General features: G+C 43.8%; 1 protein-coding gene across 6 annotated transcripts in view; it reads left to right on the top strand.

The window, feature by feature from the left end:
* The window catches only part of ZNF280D (zinc finger protein 280D), a 133,210-nt gene that overhangs the window by 50,062 nt on the left and 61,383 nt on the right, over window positions 1-21,765 (top strand). For all 6 annotated transcript variants that reach the window (XR_012895788.2, XM_025190091.3, XM_006112482.4 and 3 more), the window contains 3 exons: window positions 4,843-5,010; window positions 7,617-7,726; window positions 14,529-14,758. Coding sequence is in view for 5 of the 6 variants with exons in the window: in XM_025190091.3 (XP_025045876.2) it covers window positions 4,843-5,010; window positions 7,617-7,726; window positions 14,529-14,758 (508 nt within the window). In the remaining variant the exon portion in view is untranslated. The remainder of the gene's footprint in view (window positions 1-4,842; window positions 5,011-7,616; window positions 7,727-14,528; window positions 14,759-21,765) is intronic.

Raw genomic sequence — 21,765 nt, forward strand, 5'->3', positions numbered from 1 at the left:
CTAAAGCTGGGCTTAACTTTACTATCATGAATAAGGCTAAGTCACTGGTATTTTTAATAAAAGCAATACACAGTAAACAAGAACTCACCACCTTTCCTCAACTCTTAGCTCATCATGCTGCCCCTTCCCCAAGTGCAATTCAGCAGCTCCCATTGGTCAGGAACTATGACCAGTTGGACCTGAGGTGTCATGCTAGGTGACAGGTAACACATGAAGCTGGAAGCTGAGGGAGGGACACGTTGCTGTTTCTGAAGAGCCCCCAGAGCTAAGCACTACACAGAACTTCCCATGTCCCAGCCCTGAGACTCCTTCCCACACTCAAACTCCTGCTGCTGCTAGGGAATGGAGAAACAGTGGCCCAAGACAGCACCAGCCAGTGCAGCTGGCCCACAGGCTCCCTGGGCCAGCCACATTAGCCTCTGCAGAAATCACGGAGGTCACAGAATCCTTCCCTTATGTGACAGATTTGCAGCCTTAACCATGAGTAGTCTAACTGAAATAAAGGTAAGCATGTGTATTTGTGTTTGCAAAGTTAAGACCATGTAAATTAGAGATTGCCTTATAATAATCCTTAGTTCTCAGATTGGCAACTTGTTTTAATGTTACACAGTGCTTAGAATTTCTTTGTTTAAAGTAGTATTTTTCACAGTATAAGTGCAGCTGTTCTTTAGTGTGCATTTGAATTCTGTTCTTATTTATTGTCAACAAAATCTGCTACTCTTTAGGTGGTTATTCTAAAAGATGCAACTTAATAGAGTTAACTTGACTCTTGTAATGTAGAACCAAAGAAAACATTCCAATATGGGTAGGAAATGTTAAAAATTATATTAAAATTTGATTTTCTTCTGGCACAAATATGACTGAAAAAATTGGTATTTTATAAGAGGATTCACTCAGTTGGTTCAACCTCCATAGCCATTTATAAAAATCCATCTAATAGTTACATCTACAAGAACTGTATCCGCTGTTGTTTACAGGCCCATTGTACAAATACATTCAATGGTACAGAAGAATACAAATTTGTTACCAGTTGCACAACAGCCATTGCTAGTCAATACACACAAACTCGAGCAAACAGCTCATACATACTTAGCAGTGAACATATAAGTGAACAAAAACACTAGAGAAAGATAACATCCAATGTACAACTTAGATCTGATTCAGCAATTTTTAATCACCTAGAAGAAAAGTTGTACAAACTGGATTGGAAATGTATGTTTAACAGGTTCACTTATAACATTTCAGGAAATGACTGGATTTGAATAATTAGAAAGTATGACTGCAAAACAGCTTTTTAATCTGATAAAATATAAAAGCCTTCACTGAAAATTAATTACATTCTCATTTGTATGGAGCATAATGTAGGCAGTTTCCACAGGCATTAGAATCTTTGTATTGGAGAGACAGGGTGGGTGAGATAACATCTTATATTGGTCCATCTTCTGTTGATGAGGGAGACAATTTTCAGGCTGTACAAGAGCTCTGTGTAAGATCAAGTTTATATCTCTCACCAAAAAAGTAGGTTTGGTAGAAGATATTATCTTACCCACCAAGTCTCTAAAATAGCCTGGGGCTGACACTGCTCCAGCACTGCATACAATTTTTGTACTTGCACCCCCACAACATCCACAATATCTTTAACAAAACTATTGACTACAACAGAATATCTCTTCTTGTACAAGCTTAAACTGAATGGTCCTGTAGCAACTTAGAGACTAACAAAAATGTAGATGGTATCATGAGCTTTTGTGAGCACAACCCATTTCTTCAGATGAATGGAGTAAAGAGGTCCATGTTGCAAATAAATACCAGAGAAAGAGAGGAGATGGAGAGGGAAAGAGAAGGGGAGAAATGGAGGGAAAAACGTTGTCCATTAAAGTATGTCTAGACTGTCGCCAGAGGCATGCAAATTAGACTACCTGACATAATCAATGAAGCCGGGATTTAAATATCCCCGGCTTCATTAAAGTAAAAATAGCCGCCATGCTGTGCCGGCTCAAGCTGATGGTCGGCACAGCGTGTGAGTCAAGACGCGTATCGGTCGACAAGGGAAGCCTTTGTCGACAGCTCCCTTTTGCCTTGTGAAACGAGATTTACAGGAACAGTTGACAAAGGCTTCCCTTGTCGACCGATCCACGTCTTGACTCTCTCACTGTGCTGACGATCAGCTGAGCCGGCACAGCGCGGCGGCCATTTTTATTTTAATGAAGCCGGGGATATTTAAATCCTGGCTTCATTGACTATGTTGGGTAGTCTAATTTACATGCCTCTGGTGACAGAGGCATATAGTCTAAACATACCCTTAGACAAGTGTCCATGCTTAATGATGCCAGTAGAGTGGCTAATAGAGTACAATCACTTCTTGTACAAGTGGTGATTAATGTGAATCACAGTTACAGTTTAGGAGGGTGTCACCATTTGAAGTCCTAGTTTAATTGTTTGTGAAATAATGAGATGATTAACAATTCTATGTGAGATTAGCTTTCCTTTTATTGTTTGTAAGGAAAGATTAAAGCCAGGATGGCCAGCCAGGAATGGTAGGTAGGTGGCATGAGTGATCCTCCTTCACTTCAGTGTGCTGCAGCAGTCTGTGTCCCCTAGGGTCCTCCCTCTGTTCCCTCTCCTCCTCTCGCACTGAGGCACAGGAGTCCTGCACTCCCTTGCAATGCTCTTCTCCCTCCCTTGCAATGCTGTTGGAGCACATGAATCTGCTGATTTGTGCTCTGTTCCTGTCCCTGCACCTCGCCTTCCCTCCCAGAGCTGGAACGCTGCAAATCAGCTGTTCATGGCTGTTCAAGATCTGGGAGGGAGAGAAAGAAGCAGGGATGGAGCACAAATCAGGTGATTTGCATGCTCCGAAAGTGCTGAGAGGTAGGGACTTTAGATAACGATTACTTGAATAATCTTGTAACCACATCAAATTTTAGAGATTACACAACTATTCCATAGTCCCCGAGGGGCGGGTCAGGTACCCAGTGCACTCTCCGGCCCACTCCCAGGAAGCCCCCAGTCACCCTGCACAGTGCAGCAACAGCCCTATGTTTGCGGTGGGTTTTGAGTTCTGCACGGACAGAGGCTGCTCCATGATAGCCTTCCTTAACCTCCCTCCCACCTCCCTGTTGTCCCTCAGAGGCAGCAGCGGGGGAGGGAGACAGCTAGCTTAAAAGCTGGCTCCCCCACACTTATCTGCTCCTGCCTACCCTTTCCCCTCACACTTGTGCCTCTGATAGAGAGGCAACAGCACAGGGGGACAAGCAGCTCCATGGGAACTGATACACACGGGCAGCTGGCTTGAAAGCTGACTTCTCACGTGTACCAGCTCCTACCTGCCCCCCTCACCCTCTGCCCTGCTGTCTCTTTATCAGAGGCAGCAGTGTGGGAGTGGGGGAGATGGCTCTGTGGGATCTGTTGCACATGGGGAGGTGGCTTAAAAGCTGGCTTCCCATGGGCACCTGTTTCCGCCTCCTCTCCTCTCCTGCTGCTTCTGATACAGAGGCAGCAAAACGGAAAGAAGTGTGTATAGTCAATGGTATTAACAGATAAGACCAGGCTTATCAGTTAATCATTTAGTCAACTTCAGTGTGACATCCCTACTGGGAGGAGGGGAAGGAGCAAGAACTGCGGAGCACCAGTGTGCAAGAAGTGCGTAGAGGAGAGGGACAGCCAGGGGGTCTACGAGCTACGGGTGGAACCCCAGAGAGCTGCATGTGGCAGACAGGCCACAGGTTGCTTACCACTGGATTAAAGGGTAGATTCTCGATTCTACCGAAGATGTGCTAAATGCAGCTGGTGAATTGAGAAAGAAAGCACAGGACTTATATTTTTATTCTCACCCTGCGTGCCCGGGGTGGTTTTATTCTTGTCCAATCCCCAGTATAGATTATAGCAGTCTGAAATTTGTGTCTAATTTATTGTAGTTTCCAGTGGTCCTCAGGGACTGTACTGACATCCTGGAAAAGCTATTGGCATGTAGAGATTTCCCAGCCATACCTTATATTTCCTGTTTTCACCATTACATTGAGTCAATGATATTGGGTGGTTTTCCTGAGCAGGGGTTAATCTTCCAGTGCCAGACTTTCTGACTTTAGGGAAGCTTGGCACTGGAAAAAAGACATACAGCTTTTCTAATGGATCTAATCAGGCCTTTTAACTACATGTATTTGAAAGTTACTTTCAATATTTAGCATTTTTATAGGCCGCTAGCAAACAATTACTTTTAACAGACTTCCAATCTTTTGGAAGCAATTTTTTTCCTTCAAAGGACAATTAAGAATTTCTTTCCAGAAAGAGTACCATTATCTGGATAGTTGGCAATTATAAAAGTTGTGTTCTATTTATAAGATCTTGTATACAAACTGGAAATCATACATTTTGCAGAGGTAACATACATACATAAACTAAAACTGAATGCTAAGTAAAAGAGAGGCAAGGGAGGATAAGATGAGAGGAGAGAGAGATTCTGATGAAAAAAAGAATTAAGGTGCCTCCAAATGATATGCATTGCAGTGACTAATGCTATAGGCATTTGGGGCTAGACACACAAAGTAAGCCTGTGCTATATGAAGAGCTATCAGAAAGACTAGTCCCCAAAGAAATGAGGGGGCTGCAGTCTGTTGCCCATTCTCTCCCACTCTTGCCCATTCACACCGCATTGATTTCAAAGTATTGATGCTGACTCAACCAAACATAATTTTCCTAACTTATAAATTACTTTATTGTGTAGAGGAGTTTTTAATAACTATTATTTGTTTAGATTTGTGTATCCATTAAAAAGTTCTTGTCAGTAAGAGATTGATAATATACTATGAAGAAACTGAGGTTCTTTAATTGAAACTGCTATAGGTCTGAATGAGAGTGGTTTTGTGTCTAAACGTCCAGCTGCTTCTGAAGCCAGCAGTGTTACTCCAAAAAAGCCGAAGCCTAATGAGGTTGGTGCTGGAAGCAATTCAGCTGTGTCACCATCAGTTAAATCTCCAACAGTAACAACATCACAAAATGTTTCTTCAAAAGGTAGGGTAGATTAAATGGTCTAGCTGTTAAATCCATGTATCTGTTCCATGGAAAAAAGCTAGCATTAATGCAGTGTTGAATAATTAAGATTCAGAAATTAAGGCAGTGTTAACTCAACAGGTCTGCCTTCCCCTTGTGCATATGCCTTAAAAGATGTTTTCTTTTTCTAATACAGGTTGAACTTCTCTAGTCTAGCGCCCTTGGGACTTGATGGGTGCTAAACCAGAGAATTTGCCAAACCACAGGAAGTCAATATTGTAATGAATAGGTCTCTATTTTTATTTTTTCTAGGTGAATAAATGGAACAATGCTTGCAATGCTGCTTAATAATGTATGACTGTACTGAGACACTTTATATAAGTCTATGCCTAGACCAGGCTTATCAGCTCTCTTCATAATAAAGTGTTAGTGTTAAAATTTTGTACTGTATTGGCACAAGTATACTAGTAGATAAAGCATAAAAAACATGCTTATGCTTAGCAGCTTTACCAACATTTCCACTGCTTGCTGGGCTCTGAGAAGACATTTAAGAGTAAATTAGAACTAAATTACAGCATAGACTATTAAGAGCCAGGGCTGGCAGATGCAAACATTATGGGAACATCAAGAAACGTGGCCACACCCACAATAAGCAGATTACATTAAGGGAAACTAAAATAATGCTGGATCATAGATATTGCTGTATCAGAGGGTGCTGGATCAGAGAAGTTCAACCTGTACTCTATTTAATATGCATTGGAGTCTTACAAATGTTACAGTATATTTAGTTTTTAGACTTGGCTTGTTTAGGGTCTGATCTCTATAAAGCAAGCCCAGAATAAAATAATCTGGTTCAATAGTTGTGAAAATATGAATATTTATAATGTAGTGGTCTATAGTTAATCACATTACTTTAGAATCTAATTTATTAAAAAACAGAATAGCAGATTAGTACCTTTTTTGAAGATTAATAACCAAGACTGCAAGGATTCTCAGAATGAGGAATTTTCAATTTGGACTTGCTACTGCAGAAATCCGCTCCCACAAGCAAAAATTCCTTCCTTTTATAGCAATTTTGTTGTTTTTCATTTGAAATAGCCTTAAATTTCAATATTTATTTAAACAAATTGGCAAGACTTACATGAATTTATGAAATGTTTTTGTTGACCAATTATTCATTTTTTGCCTCCTCCCGCCAAAAATATTTTAATTGAAAAATGTTGCCTGGTTCTTAAAAGGTGGTGTGTTCACTGATGTAACCTTTGGTCATAGTCTAGATTACAGTTGACCTCAAATAGCTTGTATGTATTCTTCTTAAAAAAAAAAAAAAAACCACCTCTCCTGTGTTTATTCCTCCTTTTGTTCAGATAGAACTGTGTGCAGGAGGTCACCTGTAGAGGTAGCTGGCTTTGATTTTGTCAGGTGCAAGATAACTTTAAGCCCAGATATAAGCAATATTCATAAAGATAAGCTATTCCAACATTTAAAGGCAAACTAATTAGCAGGAGGCAATTTTTTATTTTAAAGAGAAAAGACTGTTCTCTCATGAATGGGAATCTAGGTGCCTGACATATATCTATTTATTCTCCATGAACCTTAAAGATATCTTATGTCAGCATGGATTATGTAAATTCCAACTACACTGGTCTGGCACCTTCAGGACTTGACTGGTCCCAGATGATGGATTTTGCCGGACCAGGGGAGGTCGTTTTTGGACCCCTGCCACTGGCTCCTGTGGCCCAACTGCTGGCCTCCCAGACAGCTCCCCACCTCCTCCTTGGCCCTGTTGCCCTGCCTATCCACCAGGCAGCCTGGTGCTGGGGCTCCAGGCAGCTGCGCACACCATGCACCAAGGATTCCTGAGCAGCTGCGTGAGCCACGCCACGTCTCCGTGAGCAGTGCTGCACATCACATGCTGGGGCTCCGTGGGCAGCCACTCTCCGGGTCTCCTAGCCCTGCTGCCATACACTGACTGGCTCTGCCATCAGCTCCCTGTGAGCCATGCACTGCCCTGCTGGGATTCTTACTGCTGGCCTTCCATTGGGACTCTCTGATCCTGCAACATCAATATGCTGGTTAAGAGAGTTTCAACCTGGACCAGGCAGGGAGAACAGTATTCTCTCATCACTAACCAACCAAAGCATGGAACTCCTTTCCAGAAGTGATCAGACTAAACACTGTCAGTTGATGGTGAGATCATGGTGTAAAATATAAACATTCCTCTATGAATTGATGCTCTTGGGATCAAAACACACATTCTAAATGCTTTCCTATACCCAGAATAATGGAGAGGAAAATATGAACATTATTAACTTAAGGGCTTTTATGCTCTTACAATGTAGTACTGCTGTATAAGAATCTTAGGAAAATCAACTATCTCTTGTTATCTCTTCCACTCTTAGAGTATTTTGGACATACAGTAATATTGTATGCAAGTTGTCACCAAAAAGAAAGGATAGTTATAATAACGGAATTCAGTCTTTAATTACAACCACCACTACCACCTGAGCTGTAAGAGATTTCATTTTAAACAGTGTATTTTGCTGGATTTCTAAGAAGCTTTGTTGCAATTACTCTTGTGATGGACTGTGAATTTGGAGTCCTAATGTACACTTCACATTTTACAGGTATTAATACAACATCAAGCAATGTTAAAAATGGCGCACCTTTTCCACGAGCTTGTCCAAAATGCAATATTCATTTCAATCTTATGGATCCTTTAAAAAATCATATGAAGGTAAAATATTTTTGTATTTGTAAAAAGTAATTAAAACAAAGTTTTAAAACGGGACCACATTTTTATTGTCTGCACTCTGCATGTTTTCACCGTGGGCCTAATTTTCTGAGGTGCTGAATGTTTTTCACACCCATGAGCAAAGAAGAATGTAAAAGAAATGAGCAAAATGAGATTCATTTTCACTCGTTTTTCATTGTTCCTTGTCCTTTTTAGAGGTTACATGCTTGCTTAGTCATGTGTAAATAAAAATCTTATAGGCATGTGTAACTCAGTTCTTCGAGTGCTTGCTCATGTCCATTCAAGTAGGTGTGTATGCTCACCACATGTACTGATTCTGGAAATTTTTCACTCAGCAGTCTCTGTAAGGGACTGTGTCCAGCACCCCTTGCACATGTCACACCAAATAGGAGTTTCTGGCAAGAAGGAACTGCGGGATGGATGGGCCCGGTGGATCCCTGTGTGCGGTGGCATGTGCATATCACTCCAAGAGTGCTGAAGCTGGTCCCCTACTGATATTGCTGAGGGAAAATTTTCTGGCACCAGTGAATGTGGTGAGCACATATACCTGCTTGAATAGACATGAGCAACACATCTCGAAGAACACCAGTTACGGATATGGTCATTGTCTTCTCTGTGAGGGTTTTAGCACCTTATGTATAGTGTTAATGATCCTGAACTCGTATGCAACAGGAGTTCAGACTCTGAAAGAATTGAATCCAAAATTATTACAAATTACTGACCCGTAGAGGAGTTCGTATTTTGCCTGTACTAATGCGTAAACCAGAAAAACGCTGTTCACAAAAAAGAAAAGTACTTTCTTCCTTTCCTCCTGTTAGTGAAAAATCAAAACATAACCCTGTTCCAGCCATGGCAACTAAGCCAATGGAATCTTCTTCTGCTGAAGTTGAAGGATGATGAACCCTGCTGCTGGCCTGATCACCAGAACCATCAGAAGATATCAGTGTGCTCTTGATGCCTGAGGCTTTTCAAGCAGCCCAAGAGCACAGTTCATCTACAGCAGGTCCCTCCTCAGTGGGAGTAGACAGTCTATGGTCACTGTGACTTGCACCATTACATGACACCTTGGCTAACCCAGTGGCAGTCCCTCACACAGTTGCCCTTTTGGACTCAACTGGGTTTTAATCAAAGCCAAGTTCGGCACCAAGGACCCTACTCCAAAGCATCATCAGTCATATTGGCCACATTTGTTGTCCCATTGGCACCATCAGCTTTGGTGCCAGTCCCCAACAACACCATCAGCTTTGGCGCTGTACCATTGCAGCCAGCCACCACCCTACTACTTTTGGCATTGCCCTGTGCATCTGTGTCCTCTTTGGCACTGGTGCTGACACAGGTGCCTGCTTCTGTGCCAGCACTGCCTTCAGCTATGGCACCATCAGGGTCTCTGGCACTGGCACCATTAGTCTTCCAGCACCAGTTCCAGTTCCCTCCTTCAGCGCTAAAAGTGCCTGTGATCAGCAGAGCAAAGGGAGTCCTTGATGTGAGGACTATGCAAGACTCATAGGTGATGGATGCGGATGAGCGTCTGCCCCTGCTGGGCACTTCCTTATCTTCCTGGAATGAAGCGTTGATGCGTATGGCTCCTGCCCTGGCTCTGAAAGATAACAGGGTTCTACAGCAATTTCTTAGGCAGGTGGTCCAGTGCCTTCGTATTTAGGCAGAGGAGGAGGTAGAGGATGCAGATATTTTCACTTCCTGCACCCTGGTTTGTGTTGCTCTGTCTCTTATCAGAACAATCACGGATGCCACCAAGATGTGGGAGACCCCTGACTCTTTGCCACTCTCAGCCAAGCACAACGAGAGATGTTATTTTGTGCCATCAAGAGGATATGAACATCTCTATACACATCCTCCCCCTGATCCGTTAGTAGTCGATTTAGTCTACCAGAATGAGTGGTACAGGTTCCAGGGTCTGTCCCCTAAGAAACAAGGCAAAATGATGAATGGTAGAAAGATGTATTCAACTGGTGAATTACAGCTGCACATTTCTAATCAGCAGGCCATTATTGGCAGATACTTCCACTCTTGCAGTGCAATGACTAAATTTATGGGCCTGCTTCCCCAGGACTCCCACACTAAATTTTTAGCCCTTGTAGAGAAAGGGAGGCTTATATCAAGAGCAGCCCTAAAGCTGCTTTGAATGCTGCTCACCCAACCATCAGAGTTACGGCCATCAGTGTAGCCATGGACAGCGAGGCTTGGCATCAAGTTTCAAGCCTAGTTTATGAGATCCAACAGACTATTCAAGACCTCCCATTTGAGGGTATGGCTCTCTTTTCTCAGAAAAGACCATAGCCTTAAAGACTCTAGAGCAACCCTCAGGTCACTATGCTGCCAGACCCCTGCCACAGGCACTTTTTACCTCATACCTATTCTCACCTGTGCCAAGCTCAGGGCTGCCAAGATGGGCCTTGGAGGAACAGGAGTGGCAGAAGATGCAGCCTCCATGATCAGACCAAGGCTCAGGCCAACCCAAGTCTTCAACAGGCCATAAGCAGACCTTCTGAAGGCATGGTCAAGGATGATTGTGCCAGTCACCTTTCTGGATCCACTCCACCTTACCTTTTTGTCTCGACTTTTTTCTGCTGTGCCTGCTACCAAATTACTTCCAGTCAGCTGGTGCTTTGCACAGTAGAGAGGGGATACTCCTTCCAGTTCTCTTCCATCCCACCCTCCTGCTCCCAGTCCTGGTTGCTCTTCAGGGACCCTTCTCATGAGCAGCTTCTAATTCAGGAGTGCAGTACCTCCTAATGAGAGAAGCAGTATAAGGGACTCCTCAGGAACACAGTTTTACTTCCATTACATCCTAGTACCAAAAGCCAAGGGTGCGGGAACTCAACAAATCTGTACAGAAGTTCAAGTTATGCATGCTTTCTCTGGCATCCGTAATTCCTTCCCTAGATCTGAAGGGCTGGTGCGCCATCCTTGACTTGAGGGATGAGACGTCCATATCTTGATCACAGGAACTATTTAAGACTCATAATAAACGACATGCACTATCAATTCACAGTGCTCCATTTTGAGCTATCTTCTGCTCCTCAAGTGTTCACAAAATGCATGGCAGTCATTGCTGCTTTCCTCCTCAGGCACCAGGTGCACGTGTTTCCATATCTAGACAACTGACCAATCAAGGGCCAATGCAGGAGTCAAGTAGAGGCCCACATGAACCTTATCAGAACTATCATCAACAATCTAGGTCTCCTCAGTGAAACAAAAGCTACTTTTTCCTTGGCCCAAAGGATACATTTCATTTTGTCCTCCTTTCCCCCCGCACCCGGAAATTGAGCTGGCTCTGCCATTAGGAAGGCAGCATAAGGGTCACCCTGATCCCTCCCCCCCACTTGGGAGCAGCACACTGGCTGCCCTGGAAATGGGGCTGACTCCGGAATTAAGGCAGGCAACCCAAGCAAAGGTTTATCTTCCAGTAGAGAGGTTTCAAGCAATATCAGCAATTATTCAGGGCCTCCGACAACTTCCCCACTATGACCAGGACTTGCCTGAAGCTGCTGGGTCACGTGGCCTCATGCACGTGTGTGGTACAGTATACAAAACTAAGGCTCAAACTTCTTCAGTAATGGTTGGAGTCAGCATATCACCCATCCTGACACAGTATGAACAGGCTGGTAACATTACCCCATTGGTACTAGACTTCCTCCTGTGGTGGCTGGACCAGCAGCAAATGTGCTCTGGAGTCCTCACAGGCATCGTGGACCCTAGTGACTGACGTCAGACGTGGGATGGAGAGCTTTCTTAGGAGACCTCAGAATTCAAGTCTTTTGGTCCCCAGCAGATCTGGACCTTAGAACGGTGCGCCTGGGATGCCAAGCCTTTCTTTATCCACCTGACAGATCATTGTGTATTGTCTTGATGGACAATACAACAGTAACGTTCTATATCAATATACCAGAATGCATGCTTCTGTTCCCTGGGTCAGGAAGCCCTGATTTCTGTGTAGAACACTCAAAACACCTGCAGGCTTCATATCTCCTGGGAGTACAAAACAAGCTGGCAGATGGTCACAGTCACTCTTTTCATATGTACTAATTATCTCTTCACCTGGATGTCGCACAGTCAATCTTCTAGACTTGGGGACTGCCCCATGTAGATCTTTTTGTAACACGGCATGACAAAAAGTGCCAGCAGTTCTCCAGAACCTCAGTCCAAGCTCCTGCATGGATGAATTCCTCTTCAACTGAGGAGAACGTGTCCTTTATGCTTTTCCACCCATACCACCCATTCATAAGGTACTTTTCAAGATCGGACAAGACTGAGCCCAAGCCCAGGTCATTCTCATGGCCCCAGCCTCTGACTGGGTGAGGCTGATTAATCACCTGTGAAACTGTGCTGCTCTGCAGTTTAGAGGGAGCACTGCCCTGGGCTTATCAACATTGGGCACACCTCCCTGCTTGACATGTCAGTTGAGATCCTCATCCCATTTCTGCTCTTCCCAGGCCTCTCTCACACAGAACCATAGCTGTCTACACCACCCAAACCTCAAGTCTTTGCACCTCATTGCATGGAAGATACATGGCTGAACCCCTTGGAACTCTCCTGCTCAGACCAGGTTAGATAAGTCCTCCTTGGCAGTAGGAAATCCTGCACTAGAGCCACCTACCTTGCCATGTTGAAGGGATTTTCAGTTTGATCTATACAGCATGGTTTGAGCCCAGTGCAGGTCTCAGTACCCTTGAATCTAGACTCTCTCTTCATTTCTGGATGCAGCTTGGTGTGGGGGGTGTCAATGGCATGGGGGTCTGGATATGAGGGCTCAGAAGAAGGGGGCTAATCAGGATGGGGTGTTGAGTTGGAGGTGGTTTGAGTGCAGGGGTGGTGGTCCAGAGGTAGTGGGTCTGAGTGCAGGGGGGCTCCAGATGCAGGGGTTGAGATTCAGTGGTGTTGGGTTCTGATACGGAGGATTGGGGGTTCTGGATGTACCGGGAGAGTCTTGGTATGAGAGGTATGAATACATGGGGGTTCGGGTCTGGGGAAGCACCTCCCAATGCAGTGACCCTCTTCCCTGCAGCTGAGGAGTGATGGGGCAGGAAGCAGGGGAGGATGCTGAGCTTCATGCAGCTGGTGGAGGTTTCTAGGTTTCTATGTGTGGTCTGACACAGCCCCGCCACTCCCTGCAGGGGAAGAAGTGCAGTCCTTTTCTTCCTCCATCCCAGCTGGGATTAGCAGCTGATCCAAACTCTACTGATGTAGCAAAGTAGGAGTCACTAGCTGGAGTGTATCCAGCCCTAAAGTGGTTTACTCCTCTGCCAGTTATCCTTTGGATAACTGAAACAATGTACCTGACCTGCAAGGGAGTGGTGCATGATTTCCCTTTTCTTTCCTGTCCGATAGACATTTTTCTATAGGGAAGCAAAGAATTTTGCAGGGGATGTGAATTTTGTACATGCCCAGTGGCGCAGAATTCCACCTGGTTAAAATACTTTGTTTTGCAATACAGTAATTCCTCATTTAACACTATAGATATGTTTCAGAAAATGAGTGTATTAAGTGAAAACGTGTTATGCGGAGTCAATTTTCCCATTGAAAATAATGGAAAAAGGGGGGGTTGCATTTCAAGCGGTGGTGTCTGTTGGTACCAGGACATAAGGTTGGGGGAGAAAGGGGACTGGGTTACAGCAGGGAGTAGAGTGTTTGGCTCTGGGGGAGGAGAAGAGGATTGGGTTGGAAGTATGCCCCTATGACAGGTCTGCCAGGACCCGCACTGCGTCCAGCGAGGGGGGGGTCGCCGGGGAATGGCGCGGCGAACTCTCCGCCACTTTGCAGGGAAGCAGGGGAAGCCCCGTGTAGCTGCCGGCGATGGGTCGGCTGGGGAAACCCAGCCGCCAACCTGCAATCGGGCGGAGGAGAGGGGGCAAGGTGTCTGGCGAGGGGGAGTCAGCGGGGAACGGCGCGGCGAATGGCAAACCTTCCGCCACTTTTGCAGGAAGGTGGGGGAAGCCCCATGCAGCCCCCAGCAATGGGCCGGCTGGAGAAATCGTGTTATTCCGGGGACGGTCGTGTAATTAAAAAAATGTTCCCTAAAAAAAATCGTGCTACCGTGAAAACGTGTTAAGCGGGCACATGTTAAATGAGGAATTAGTGTATTTCTGTTAGATGTGTAGATGTTACCTCCATCTAGTAGAGTCTAGATGACTTTACATATTCTGAATTCATTCATGGAACTGGGAAAGAACTCTGATATCTTTACTATCAATTATCTTCTCTAATCAATTGGTTTATATATATACAGATATTTTTGAGACAATCAGAATTTAAAAAAAATAGTTTTCTTCATAGTTGTCAACAAAGATGTTCACAGATATTTTGTTTACAAAGCAACTGTTTTAATCAGCATAAATTTAACATTAGGAGGGAGAATAATTTTCTAATTAATAAAATGAAGATTGGAGAAATTTGAATTGTGCTGTACATTTCAGAATATTTTTGTACATTTCAGAATATTTTTAATCAACATATAAAACAAGGTATTCATTCTGTCTTATGATTTTTGGTAGTCTTATATAAACAGTAAAGAAAAATCCCTTTGTCTGTATTTTAAAATGCTAGTCTTTAATTGTCTAAATCGTATCCTTATGTCTGTATGTATTCTCAACAATGCAAGAGCAGATACCATCCAGAATAGATAAAGGGGCAAGAGCAAAGTCAGGGCATGTCCCAAAGTAATGGGAAGAGAAATGCAGCAGGTATACCTTTTCTCTGTGGATTTTAAAAGGGATTTTATAATTTTTAGTCAATTTAGTAACTTATACTTGTGTCTCTTTTTCAGTACTGTTGTCCAGATATGGTAAATAACGTCTTTCTGGGAATGGCCAAAACAGAATGTTCAAGTACACCAAGTAAGACTGCTGAAACTGAGAAAGGAAAATTGATCATGTTAGTTAATGATTTTTATTATGGAAAGCATGAAGGTGATGTCCATCGGGTACAACAGGAACAGAAGACTCATACCACTTTTAAGTGCTTCAGCTGTTTGAAAGTTCTTAAGAATAACATAAGGTATCTAAACATTCACTTCTGTACCTGCTAGATACTATATGCTAGTAATAAAAATAAAAATCATGCCATCACAGTTGTATCTGGATTGTAAAGATGCATTTCATGTTTTTGACTTAACTTGAAAATTAATGCTATAAAGTTACTACACCAGGGGTTGGCAATAATTTTTGATGGGGGGCCCACTTGAAGAATTTGGTAAGTGGCCAATGGCCACACATTTCTATGATATTAATGCAGGGGGTACTTGGTCTGAGATAGAAGTTGCATATAGAAGGGAGCTCTGGGTAGATGACTGACGTGCAGGACAGAGTCTGGGAGGGAGCTTGGGTGAAGAAGGAGAGTTGTGACCTGGGGCAAGGGGCTGGGGTGCAGGATCCGAGAGGCATTTTGGGTACAGGAGAGAATTCTGACTTGAGGGAGGGGCATAGGAGGAGGTGCAGAGGATTTGGGTTGTGACCAGGGGGCAGGGAGTTGGGGTGTGGGAGAGAGTGAAGGATCTGAGAGCAGGAGGGATTATGGCATGGGTTGGGGTGGGAGGTGGGTTCCAGATGCAAGCTCTGGCTGGGAGGTGCTTCCCGTAGGTGGCTCTAGGCCAGTAGCCCAGTGGGAGCCTCGTGCAGGCTCCGTGCCTGCCAAACCACCATATGCCACTCAAAGTGGCTGGCTGCTGCAGCCAGCATGAGTGTCACTGCATGGCTTCTTGGGGGGAAGGTGCAGTGGTCTCTGAGTGCAATATGCATTTCAAGCAGCTCCCGTAGGACGGTGCTGTGGGGGCAGTGTGTGGAGACTTCCTCAAGGAATGCACATCGTGCAGAGACACAAGTGCTGGCCTCAGCAGCTAGGTTCTTTGAGCGTTGTGTGTGGGGGTGCAGCAGGCAAGAAACCTGCCTGTGAGTCCCACTGGGCTGCAGGACATTGGTGGCCCAAAATATTGTGGTGAACTGTATCTGAATGTTTTGGAGGCTGTGTCTAGCTCGTGAGTCATATTTTGCCTGCCACTATACTACAGAGTAAAGTTAAACTTTTATTTTTCACTACATGTGTATGTTTATAACTTAAAATTTTATACAAATTAGCAGGGCTCGACAAACTGCCGCAAGAGCTACTCGCCAGCCCCGCGCCACGCATGTGCCAGACCAGCACTGCGCATGTGCACAGCACCGGTGAATGGGGCGCACAGAATGACCGGCTGAAATCTACTCACCCGTGCTGAGTAGAAACAGCGGTTTGCCAAGCCCTGCAAATTAGAATGGCTAATATTAATACCTAAAAGATACAGAGCATTGTGTGTTTTAATGAGTCTGGATGTAGTAGTATGGAAGTATAAGAGGTAACACGTTACTTGTTTACAATTTGCCATCCAGATTGATGACATTAACAGTACATTTCAGTATAATTCCCTTTAGGGGTCTGCGATGAGTAATTGGTGGTGGTGTAACCAGTGGAAAAACTGTTATTTGATGGAATAACTTTACTTTCAAATACAACAAAAAGCTTTCATAAGCTGTTTCAATAGGTAGGCCAGTTTGTATCACAATTGCTTTGGCAGTTAAGGTTGTGGTTCTTTTTCATAAAATGCTTGTAAGGGAAGCTGATGTAGCAGAATGTAAAACTGAAAAATGGACTGGGCCTTCAAAGGGCACAGTCTGCAAGTTTAAAATGAACGGCTTGTGATAACATTAAACCTATATCGTTAAATAAAACAAATGGTTCTTATAATTGCAGGCATTAAAATTGCTATTATACACACTTAAAAACTAAGTCACAAATAAAATGACTAAGTAATTTATCTTTTAAGCAGCTGGAAAATATTATATGCTGTCAGACCTTCAAAGGATTTGCTATCATGATTTGATAGTTGCTGTTGGCTATGGCATTTCCTCCCTTTCATTTATCTTTAAAAACTGTAAACAGTATTTGATGTAGATTGAAGAAAGTTGTTTTGCCTTTTTCTGTGCATAATAGTTTTACTATAAAAATTAGAGCCTCCTATTTAGCTCATCTTGGAAATAGTCTATAATCAGTAATATTCCATATACTAATGTAAATTAACAATTTTTTTTAAATGAAAACAATATTTAATGATACTTTGTTTAGTTGACTTACAGATTCTGATTTTCTAATTAACTTGTGACAAAATATTTTAGATTGAACCTCTCTACTCCGGCATGACAACATCTGTGGTTCAGTATGATTTTAGTTAGTTGGATGTCCACTTTTCATGGGTGTGACCAAGTTTCCTGTGGTTCCAGTTTATTTACAGCTACCAATTCTGACTCTCAGTGTTCTGTGCTGTTATTTAACTCTAATTTACCCCAAAATGTCTCCTAAGAACCCAGGAAGCAGTGGAAGTGTTGGTAATGCTGCTAGGCCATGGGTTCCTAAACTGGGGTGCATGTAGAACTTCCGGGGGAGGGCATGAGGCGACCCAGCCACACACACACACACCCGTCAATCCCACCCCAAGTTTTGCTGCTATTTTTTGGAGAGGGGGTGTGTGAGGGTTTCTCAAAAATCAAAAAGGGGGCGTGATGCCGAAAAGTTTGGGAACCACTGTGCTAGTCAATATTGACCTCCCATGGTCTAGCAAATTCTCTGCTGGACTGGAGATGTTCAACCTGTGGTAGTTTATTTTCTTTTAAGTGAACATTGATACAGTCTCGCATGATATTCTTATCAATAAACTAGACAAATACAACTTAGATGGGGCTGCTGTAAGGTGGGTGCATAACTGGCTGGATAACCGTTCCCAGGGAGTAGTTATTAATGGTTCACAATCCTGCTGGAAAGGTATAACAAATGGTGTTCCACAGGGGTCTGTTTTGGGACCAGTTCTGTTTAGTATCTTCATCAACTATTTAGATATCGGCATAGAGAGTACACTTATTAAGTTTGCAGATGATACCAAGTTGGGAGGGATTGCAACTTCTTTGGAGGATAGGATCATAATTCAAAATGATCTGGATAAATTGGAGAAATGGTCAGGTAAACGGGATGCAGTTTAATAAGGACAAATGCAAAGTACTCCACTTAGGAAGGAACAATCAGTTTCACCCATACAGAATTGGAAGCGACTGTCTAGGAAGGAGTACGGCAGAAAGGGATCTAGGGGTTATAGTGGATCACAAGTTAAATATGAGTCAACAGTATGACGCTGTTGCAAAAAAAGCAAACATGATTTTAGGATACATTAACAGGTATGTTGTGAGCAAGACACAAGAAGTCATTCTTCTGCTCTACTCTGTACTGATTAGGCTTTAGTTGGAGTATTGTGTCCAGTTCTGGGCACCACATTTCAAGAAAGATGTGGAGAAATTGGAGAAGGTCCAGAGAAGAGCAACAAGAATGATTAAAGGTCTAGCGAACATAACCTATGAAGGAAGACTGAAAGAATTGGGCTTGTTGAGTTTGAAAAAGAGAAGATTAAGAGGGGACATGATAGTGGTTTTCAGGAATCTAAAAGGGTGTCACAATGAGGAGGGAGAAAACTTGTTCTTCCTGGCCTCTGAGGCTTAAACTGCAGTGGGCTTAAACTGCAGCAAGGGAAGTTTAGGTTGGACACTAGGAAAAACTTCCTAACTGTCAAGGTGGTTAAACACTGGATTAAATTACCTAAGGAGGTTGTAGAATCTCCATCTCTGGAGATATTTAAGAGTAGGTTAGATAAATGTCTATCAGGGATAGTCTAGACAGTACTGTGTCCTGCCATGAGGGCAGGGGACTGGACTCAATGACCTCTTGAGGTCCCTTCCAGTCCTAGTATTCTGTGATTTTGAGTCTCTTCCAAAGATAGAGTAAACAATGTTTTCTTCTTCCTGGGATTTGTCCTTCTTGCATGAAATAATCTGGGATTCCCTTGGCTCTCAAAGTTACTTGATCTGCAGAGGTGCTGGCAGCTGTGCCCTCCAGTCACCAGTATTCAGGTCTTTCTAGAATCTTCCTAGTTGTCATTCCAAGCAAGCAAGTATCCTGTCACTGGTAACTGCTGCTCTCATTATTATTTCCCAATCGATGTTAAAATCGGGAGTTGCCAATATTTTTTTGTTGACTGTCCTGTAACTCTTCATTATTTCTTATTACATTTTCTGTTTTTAATAACTGGTCTGATTTATATTACCTTTGGGGCTAAACCACCATCAAGCCTTCTTGCTATTTGTAATTTTATTGCCCAGGTCTAAAGATCCATAAAGTACTGCCTTGACATTGACTCCCTAGCTCAAGGGTGGGCAAAAGGGCCTCCATGAGCTGGATCCGGCCTGCCAAGTGAGTGGATCTGGCTCGCAGAGGCCCTTCTGCTCCCCTGCCCCCAGGCCAGTTAGGGTCTGGGGGCGGGGGAGCGCCCGAAGCCTCCTCCTGCTCTGGCAGGAGCACATGGCGCTTTGAAGTGCCACATGCTGTTTGAAGGGCGAAGGGGAGAACAGAGGAGGCTTTGAGCCCTCCCCCGCCCTAAGCCAGTGAGAGCTGAGGGTGGGTGAGCTGTGTGAAGCTTCCTTCACCCTGCCCCGGCCCTGTGAGGAGCCCCTGGCACTTAAGAGTGCCATGTGCTCCTCTCAGGGTGGTAGGAAGCTTCATGCACCCCTCTGGCCCTGATTAGCCTGGGGGTGGGGGAGTGTTCCAAGTCTCTTCCAGGGCATGGGTGCCTAGTGGGAAGTGGGGAGCAAAGGGTCTCCCCCACCCCCAGACCACCCCTTCCTGTTTAGGCCCCACCCCTTCCGGGGTGGCCCAGGGCTACTTCAAAATTTTTTGAAGTGGCCTCTGGTCAAAAATTATTATGTTTCAGACCATGCTGGTGCCATCATCAAATCCACAGGCTGTTTTTTTCAATGGTTAAATATTCTTGCTGTAAAAATTTGCACTTTATAAATCTGATCAGAATATTTTTGCCTTGAGTTTCCAGCCGTGCAATGTTGTTGTTATGCCTTTATCTGCTAGATTGAAGGGCAATCAGTGTCAGAAATCTTTTCCCGCATGTATGTTGTTTTATACTATAATCAAGTAATCTCAAACTTTTTATGGATAAACTATATAATTAAGCTTTGTTCATCTCTTGTTGTAACATGGGTTTTCCAGACCTTGAATCATTCTTGTAGCTCATTTTTGAGCCATTTCCATCTAGACAACACTCATTTTCAAGCATGGAACATAGCTGGATGTAGTTTTTCAGTAATAGCCTCATGGAAGTATCCAGTAATAATATTATCTCTCTCTTTCTACCCAATATTCCCATGCTTACACATCCAATGATCTTGTTAGTAGTCTTATCAGCCACGTTACATTGAGAGTTCATATTCAGTTAGTTATATCATGATACTCTTTCAGGGTACATGTACACAGCAGGGCTAAATTCAAAATAAGTTACGCAATTTGAGCTATGCTAATTGCGTAGCTTAAGTCAAAATAGCTTATTTTGAATGTGGGCGTGTGTACACAGCACTTATTTCAAAATAGAGCATTCTTCCTCTGTCTTCTCTTACTCTTCATACAATGAGGTTTACAGAAGTTTGAGTAATAAGTCCATTATTTCGAAATAATGGCCATGCTGCGTAGACAGACAGTACGTTATTTAGGAATAACTGACGTTATTCTGAAATAACGCTGCTGTGTAGATGTACTCTCAGAGACAGGCTTTCCAAAATTCAGTCCCCCTACCTGTATATATGGTTGTGACTATTTTCTTCCACTATTTGATCTGAGGAAGTGGGTCTGGCCCACGAAAGCTCATCATCTAATAAACCATCTTGTTAGTCTTTAAAGTGCTACATTGTCCTGCATTTTGCTTCAGGTACCCCAGACTAACACGGCTACATTTCTATCACTATCCTACCTGTAAGTGTGACCTACAGTTTTTTGTTTGTAGATGTGATCTTGCATTTGGCTCTATTTAAATACTGGTTGTTCAAGTGAGACCACCTCACAAAGTAATCTAGATCACTCTGTAGAACTCAACTGTTCTTGTCATTATTTACCACTCTCCTTGATTGTATATCATCTGCACACTTCATTGCCCAGTGATTAGCTGGTTTCCTCAGCATGCGTCTTGTAGTAAGTTTCCTATGGTAGAGTTTTCTGAAGGCCCATGAATAGGGCCGTACCAAGTTCATGGATCATTATGGCCAATTTCATAACCATAGGATTTGAAAACTGGTACATTTCACTGTTTCAGCTGTTTAAACCTAAAATTTCACTGTGTTGTAACCGTGGGGTCCTGACCCCAAAGAAGATTGTGTTTGTGTGAATGTGTGGTCGCAAAACTGTTATAGGGAGGTCATGGGATTGCCACTGTCACTTGTGTGCTGCCTTCAGAGCTGGCAGAACCATGGATGTTCCAGGACCAGAGAGTCACAGTGGAGGGCTGCAGTCTGGCAGGGCAGCGGGCTGCTAGCGGGGCCAGAAGGGTCTTGGTGGTAGGAGGGGAGGTGGCTGGGAGGCTGGCAGCCAAGCTATGAGTGGGGGGCCAGGTTGTGACGGAGGGAGGAAGGAGAGGGACTAGAAATTACCTTCCTTGATCCAGCAAAATCCCTCATCTGGGACTGGTCAGGACCTGAGGGTGCTGGACCAGGGAGGTCTAACCTGCAGCTTATGTTCAATGCAGTACAGGTTGGCACCTCTGATATCCAGGATTCTCTGCTCTGGCAACATCTATGACATGACCATGTATGTTCCAGAATCAGAGAGTCTTGGGGTACGTCTAGACTACATGCCTCATCCCAGGAAGCTTACCTGGGTGGTCGACAAATACCTTTGATGTCGACACCCACGCGTCCAGATTATCGCGCTGAGCCGACAAACGGCTGATCAGCTGTTTGTCAGCTCAGTGCGGCAGCCATGTAAATTTTAAATGAAGCGGCGATTATTTAAATCGCCGCTTCATTTTACTATGTCTGGTAGCCTAATCTACATGCCTCTGGCGACAGAGGCATGTAGTCTAGACGTACCCTTGGTGTGCTGCAGCAATATGGGATCCTGGGAGCAAGTGTGAGGCTCAAGTGGGCGGGGTGGGGGAGAGT

Source organism: Pelodiscus sinensis, chromosome 14 (genome assembly GCF_052426305.1).
Source record: "Pelodiscus sinensis isolate ZL-2025 chromosome 14, ASM5242630v1, whole genome shotgun sequence".
In the NCBI taxonomy this organism is placed as follows: domain Eukaryota; kingdom Metazoa; phylum Chordata; order Testudines; family Trionychidae; genus Pelodiscus; species Pelodiscus sinensis.